The sequence below is a fragment of the Buceros rhinoceros genome, unplaced genomic scaffold (assembly GCF_000710305.1).
Source record: "Buceros rhinoceros silvestris isolate BGI_N320 unplaced genomic scaffold, ASM71030v1 scaffold41168, whole genome shotgun sequence".
NCBI classification, from domain to species: Eukaryota; Metazoa; Chordata; class Aves; order Bucerotiformes; family Bucerotidae; genus Buceros; species Buceros rhinoceros.
The window spans coordinates 22,332-29,888 of NW_010429397.1; the positions used below are offsets into that span (position 1 = coordinate 22,332).

The window sequence follows — 7,557 nt, forward strand, 5'->3', positions numbered from 1 at the left end:
AGCCTGTAGTTATGTTGTTTCGTAAATGTTGTAAAGGTCAGGGGGCTAAAGGGACGCTGGAGGGGTGATCTTAGCTCTGTGAACTTTCTCACACCAGCAGGAAAAGCAAGAAAAGAAGTAAGAGTTCCCGTGTTGTACAAGAAGATGGTAATCCCTGAGGTAGGGAGAGCTGAGCTGAGCTCAAGGGTAGACCCGAGTTTGGAGAGAAGGAGAAGGTAGCTGAGATGGTACTTCAGCAGAGCAGCTGGGTTTCGGAATGCGGTGCCATCTGTGAGGACTGAGAGAGGTTTTGAGGGAATCCTGACCTATTTTCTGCACTGCCTTTTGCAGTCTTCAGGGGACGTCTACATACCCATCGGGTAAAAGCAGCAGTCAGGGGCGTCACATGCCATCCACCAATTTCTGTTCCCCAGACCTTTTGATTTCACTCCCCACCCCCTCAAGTCCTTTTTACAAAATAAGGCTCTTACTTTGCGGTTGCAAATTTGGAAGTGTTCTCCCGTCGGTATTTGCTGAGTTGTGATTTGACCCTCTGCCTCTCCTGTTTCTTTGGAGACTGTCCTTTGCCTGTGGTTGGAGACTGCCAGCAACAGGAGTCTTGTTGCGTAGGTGCAAACTCTCAGTCAGGGGTTCCCGCTGTGCGAATGGGCTAATGGTGGCAAGAGGAAGCTGCTGCTCGGGGTGGAGGTGGATTAGGGGACTTGTGGTCAAGGGGCTGGACCCTCTGGTCAAGTAACTGGGAGGCTCTCACGAGTGTTTTTTGTAAGAGGTGCATTACAAGAGAGGGGACAGACTTTTTAAACCAAACAGGCAAAGAGTGTAGTATGGAAGGGTCAGACCCTTTGCAGTTCAGCTGGGGAGATGATGGAGTCTAGTGTAAATCCCGAAGAAAGAGTTTTGTCAGCACTTGTAAATCAGGAAGGTGGAAAAGGTGCAGGAGCAGGAGTGAGTGTTGAGATGCCTCCTCCCCAAAGCCGTGTCCTGTGTTCTCCTTTTTTCTGGTATGGCTTTGTTCTGTCAAACCTCTTGTTGCCTCTTGATATTTTGTAAAGCCTCCCCCCAGCCCTTATTCCCTGTTCACCAGTGAAGGGAACCAAGATGGAAATAAAACGTCATGGTTGCTTGACAGACCTGGGGCAGGGGAGTGATGACCTCTACTCTGGCTGCAGGAAGGTGGGGAACTAGCATTGCTTTTTCAACTTGCTTCAACTTGTAGGGATAAACGAATCGGATCTTTGTCAGGGAAGTGGACAGAGTCTCATTGTGTTGGGGGGAGGACGGATATTTTTGTTTCTCTTTTTTTTCTTTTTTTTTTTTTCTTTTTAAGTGTGTGTTTGGGGGGGAGTTCGTCATTGATTGTTTCCAAGAGAAATGAGGAATCCCAGACAACTTCATCATGGAGTCAGCTGCTATCTCTGCTGCCTCGGGATGGGAATGATACAGCTTGGAAGCACGTGTGATGGGTTTCTGTGGAAAAGTGGCACCAGAGATGAGCATGAGAGACAGCCTCTGGTAGGTGCCCGTTAGCGCTTTGCAGAGGATGTTACTGAGAGCCGGCCCTGTGGAAGTCTGAAAACACCACCAGAAAAAGAACAAACCAAGATGGCTCCTTCTGCGTATCCAAGTGCTCCTCATTTGCATATTTGCCTCATTTGCGTATTAAGTTGCGCCTCATTTTGCATATGTAAATACATGCCGGTCAGTGTGCAAATTAGCCTCGTTCCTCTGCCCCTGAAATACGTGTGTGTTGTTAGTGCGTGGGAAGGCATCGGGTGGGCGCTGTGGAGCTCTGCAGGGTGCGCTGGTACCGGCCTGCAGGGAGGGGAAGGGTGCCAGCCTGTCCCCAAGGAGAGGGCTTCTCGCAGGACCCTCCAGCATGGTGCAGCCCCCCGTGCTCTGTGTCAGTGGTCAGGGAGAGAGGGGCGTGGTCTCACGAGTTTATTTTTGTGCATGCTTTCTTAATAAAAAGAAAAAGTGAATGTTTATGGTTTAACTCCTCTGGTGCCAGTATTGGATTTTTTTTCAGCGACGCCCATCAGGTGGGCTCAGTTTCCACCTACTTACCTTAGAAACAGTATCTGGGTGTGGACATCACTAAATTAACAGTCCACGCCTACATGTGCTTCATGACTGAGACTTTTTAGGATGTCGAGGGCAAGAGTTGGAAGTTCTCGCAGCTGTCTCTTCTCAGGGCACTGAGACCAGGGAGTCTTTCAACTCGTGCTCACCAGAAGGGCAAAGGGAAATCTATAGCAATGGTTAGTGACTGTTCGTCATACCATTTGTTGACTTACTCCTTTAAGGAAGGACTAACACAAAACGATTTTAAACCACTTCCTTAGAGTATCTAGTAAACATACTTCTGCTTTTCAGGAGCAGGGAATCATTTAAGCTTGGGGAACACCCTGTCTGGATGAAATTTTCATCCTGCTCCACCAGAAGGACATGAGGAGCACACCTTTTGTGGAGAGCAGGACATGACTGTGCTGCAGCAGGCTTGTTCCCCACCTTCTTGGGGTCAGACTGAAGGTTATCACGTCTCAACTCCAAGGTTTTACCAAATGGCTACCAGCAGCCACCTTATCTGGTTCATCAGTGAGTGTAGTTGCTCCAGTTCTGCTTGTGTGCCATCTTGAAATGCAGTAGGATAATCTCAGACTGCTTCCTGAAAGGAAGATTTGGGACTCTGGTGGTGGAGGGAGTACTGGGGCAACGGAGCGAGCGTGTGCTAACAAACATAGCTAAAGCATGTGCGTTGGACCAGTCACTACTGTACAGTGATGCATTTGCCAGGTGAATGAAATATCTTGGGCATCTACTAAGGCATGAAAGTCAGCGTTCTGGGACAAGTGCTGTTCTAAAGCACTTCTGTAAGTAAAAGTAGCACTGACCCCTAAAGAAATCTTCAGGAAAAAAAACCACCTCAGACCCCAAGTAGAGTCAAACATGGGATGACAGATTCCGAGGAGAGACATCAAGGTTAGTTTCTTCTGCAGTTCATGGGAGACAGGAGATGTAGAACACAGACATATGCAAATAACTTTAATGACATTCTCATCTAGCAATTCAGAGCTTAATCTACATGGTCCCACCACAAATCATCCTGCAAGCCTGCTTTCTTCTTTAATGGTTGAAGTACTCTGTGTCTCCTGCTTCACAAAGAGTCTTCCCTCAGAGAGTACTTCCCTCTTGCTACTTCCCATCTCTAGAGGGGATATAAAGGGGATTAGCTGTTCTGATCTGAGCCGTCTCGGTGCCCTGCGTGCAGATCTGCAGATCAATCAAATGGCTTTTTTTGTTCCAACGCATCAAGTGGAAAGTGATTGATGTGCGGGGCCATAGCTCGCTCTTCCTACAGCAGTGATCAGAAGTCCTGCATTACACTGTGCTGCTAACGTCCTTCTCTGTTGAAGTCTTGCTTCTGTCAAGGGAGCAAGGGGTCAAACGTGTCGGTTCCTCAGTAAAGACACGTTCCAACATTCCTTGCAATGACTGCCGTACTTTTGCCCTGAAGTCTCGTCCCACAAAAACATAGAGCAGGGGGTTAATGCAGCTGTTGGCATATGCAAGTGCAGTAGAGATGTGATCCCAGAGGATCAATGACTCCCTCAGCTCTGTTCCAAGAGTAGATACAAGGGACAGAATCCCAACTACGTGGTATGGAGCCCAGCAGATGAAGAATGCAGCTACCACGAGCACAATCGTCTTCAGCATCCTGTTGCGTGACTTGTGCAAGTGACCTGCACGCGTTCTGAAAGCGATAAGGGCGTAGCAGACTGCCATTATGCCACAGGGGAGTAGGAAGCCAAAGACAGCCCTAGTGATGTTTATTACTGCCAAGACAAGGGATGCAGAGTGTTCGCCTTCATAGGAATTTCCCCACGAGTCATTACCATTGTAGGCTAAAGGTGAGTATTCTTCCAACAACTTAACCTCAGAATTATTTATGTAATCTAGCACCTCGTCATCTCCAAAACTGTAGCCACACTCAGTTTTGCCATCATGAGCACTAGTCTCACGGTAGTAGAAGACGGGACAGCAGAAAATGAAGGCCAGGATCCAAATGCCACTGCATATTAGTGATACAAATTTCACTGTTCGATGATTTTGACACCAGACAGGTTTCACCACAAGGAGACACCGGTCCACGCTGATGGCCACGAGTAGGAAGACGCTGGCAAACATAGTGAAGATTATGACTGATGGAATGACTTTGCAGAGGAACCAACCATATGGCCAGTGTTCGTGGAGGACCAGGTGGACAATGGAAAACGGCAAGGACAAGCAGCATAAGAAATCAGCCACAGCAAGGTTGAGGAACCAGACAGTGTTCACAGACATTTTCATTTTCAGACCAGCCACCCAGATCACCAATCCATTGCCTGGGATACCTATGATGAAGATGATGATGAAGATAGCAATGGAGACAATGGATTCTGATGCATAATGTACATCAGTCTGTTCGTGTGAACTGCTGTTTTCCAGGAGTTGAGGCATTCTGTAGCTATAAAACAGAAAGGAAATAAGTAGGCAACTCACACCCTCCCCACCCTCCAAATCCTTCTCCTGATCGGTACTGAAGCATCTCTGAGTCAGGTGACAGGACAGAGCTGTGAGGGTGCAAAGGCATCGGTTTATACAAGTTTGTGCTAAAGGTTTACTCACCTAACGGTTACACACTTCATCATTCTCACGGTAAGAACAAGCTGCATAAGCCCCACTACTCAAACAGTGGGGTTGGATACCCGTAAGCTCTCCTGTCATCCCCTTTGACTTCAGTCTGGTTGGTTTTAGCCTCCCCTCTGAAGTGGAGCTCTCTAGTCACATGCCTGTGCTGTCTCCAGGTGCCTTTCCTGATCCACTTCCAGCTTTGCATACACTCCTCCAGAAATGTTAATTCAGCTTTTCAGTTCCTTTTCCCTTTAAAATGAGTTATTTCTTCTGGCATAACCAGTGACATAAGTTTAGATTAAGGAAGCAATGCTCATCTTAATGAAATAATTCCACTCCGCTTTCAGGACATTATAAATAGAACAGGCAGAAGAGCAAGTCTGTTTGCTAAGGGGTATTTTTATGGAAGTCTCGGTATGAACTTCCTTCTGCCTGCTTTTGACCTGAGCTCTCTGCTGGTTCCTTGGAAAGCTAGTCTTGATGGGGAGAAAGATAAGAAATGAGCGGTTTAAGAAGAACAGAGTTTTTGTGGTAGAAAGGAAAATCAATATATAGTAATAGCAGTAACATTCTTGAGACATTTTAGATACAAGAAAAGATGTTTTACCGCCAGACAGCGAAGCTGCACCACAGACTACTTCAGTGATGGGTTAAAACTGAGAAGAGCAGTAGAAAAACTTTATTGCTCAATTATTCTTGGACTTAGATACCAGTAAATTAAGAAAGGAAAGGAAATCTAGCAAAGTCAAGATAGAACTGAAGAAGAGATCTTCCTGATCGTCATTCTTTAGGCATTAATAGAACTGTTTATAAAGTGCGCGTTAACTAAACCCTTGCCAGATCAGTGAAGACAGTTGTGTTGCTGAAAGGTCTCTAAAAGCTTTACCAGAACACAAGGAACTGCACAGGTAAGAGCTGAATACAGCTCTGAAGACACATGGGTAAGATACCCCAGACTGATTCCATTCTAACCTCTATTGTGCCAGTACTTAAATACCAGTCGGGGACTGTTGTGTGCAGGACTACATATCAACTTTATTAAAAAAAAAAGCAACAACCACACCAAATCATCAATCTCTTTCTTGCAGAACAACACAGTCCAAATGCGGAGCGATGCCTAAGTGTTAGAATCGCTTCACCAGAGAAAATGAGATAAACAGTTGTAACAAACCACTGTAAATCACCACTTCTTGATAATAACTGCTTTTAGGTGAGGGTGACCTGCAAGGAAAGCCATGAAAGAAGTCGCTGGGGTCTTAATTTAACATTTGAACAGGTTTGTTCCATTTTCTGTGCAGAAGCGATCTATACAGGGACAGCTGACGAACGGTGCTGCCTCCCCATACTGCTACCGATGGTGGTAGGAAGGGGATAGGAATCGAGGAGTGCTGCAAAGCTAGGAACGCAAATCCCACTGCAGAGCAAACCGAGGGGTGAATCAGCAAGAAGACACCACCCACTTTGTTTTCAGGAGTGCTAAAAGGGCTGCTACGTGCTTATGGAAATGGAAGGGGAACTGCAGGGCAGAGAGAGGTTTTCAGGAGTGAAGAATAAGAAAGTGCATGTTGAAGAGGCAAGCAGAGTTGTGCGGTTTATTATACGTACCTGAGTGAAGCAGATACTTCGATTTGTCAGGGAGCAACTACCGTGAGCCCTGTCTCTGGAGCGACTGAAAAAAGCAACGCACGTGACATTTTAGGAACTGATTTTTTCCTGAGTGTGCATGTGTGCCAAGTCTGGGCTTTCACTCTGACGGGAAGCCTTGCAGTGACTGATATCTGAAGAGTTAGGTATGATCTGCTGATAAAATAAACAAGACTCAAACCAAAAGGAGTTGTCTCAACACCACCAAAATAAAACAGTGCCCTCAGTCAAAGAATAACAGAAAGCAAGGGAATGATAGGCACAGACACAGGTACTCTGCTGTAGTTTCCATAATCAAATGAATCAGACGCCTGTTGGCATAATGCTGACCTTTGCTTGATGTGACTCACAATTCCAAAGCCTGCTACGACACCATCAGGTGTCCGATCTGTGGTCCTGGAGCCATTTCCATGTTTTATCAGATCAGCACATTCACCCAGCTAATCCCATTTCTGGGGTTCTTTCAAATCCAGATCAGCTTCTGCCCCAGCTTGAGACAGCTTAGTTCACCAAATACAGAACACTGTATGCAGCAAACCAAAACTGGTCATGTCAAAGGGATTTTAATCTGATTTTTGACTGTTTAGGGTATTTAAAGTTTTATTGGTTTTTGTTCGGTTGGGTTTTTTTTTAAAAGAAGAAGGAACTTGACTGATGAAAAGTTAGAAGTAGTTAACTGAAATGCTGATAGCACAACATGTGCTAAGACTATAAAAAGAAAAGTCATCTAGGATAAGGCAACACAAAGGTTCCTCCTCACCCCTCCAAGTTTGTGAAATCAAGACTCTTAGCAGAAATGACAAAGCCTAGACACGCAAAAATCAAAAACCACTTACTGTGGAAAAAATATTTCGGCCTGGAAACGGTTGGGTTTGGTACTTCGGCCTGCAAAATGAACCAGGACGGAGCAGAGTTCCGCTCTCTGAGCACGTCTCTGTGAAACGCGTGAATGCTGCCTCCAACACAAAAACCATGAAACCGCGAACAGGAAGGGAGGCCAGGGCCGCGCCGTACACCCCACAGATGGACAGGCTGTCAGTGGCCCGGCAGGAAAATTCCTATAGCTGCGTCGTATTCTTGGCTGTCGTCTTTCCCGGGGGACTCCTCAGACCCAGGCAGAACGTGTTGATAGGAGGATGCTCCTGCTGGACAAGGGACATGCCTCCTTTTCACCACCATGTGCTCACTAGCTCTAGTCAAACTCTTCTTTGCAAGAAGGTCCTTCTCAACCAGCTGGTCTAT

At 46.3% G+C, this 7,557-nt stretch overlaps 1 protein-coding gene across 1 annotated transcript; it reads right to left on the reverse strand.

The window, feature by feature from the left end:
* Positions 1-3,378: 3,378 nt before the first annotated feature.
* LOC104499152 (C3a anaphylatoxin chemotactic receptor-like) lies at positions 3,379-4,497 on the reverse strand. The gene has a single exon (XM_010142620.1). The coding sequence runs from the start codon at positions 4,495-4,497 to the stop codon at positions 3,379-3,381; it is 1,119 nt and encodes a 372-aa protein (XP_010140922.1).
* Positions 4,498-7,557: the final 3,060 nt, after the last annotated feature.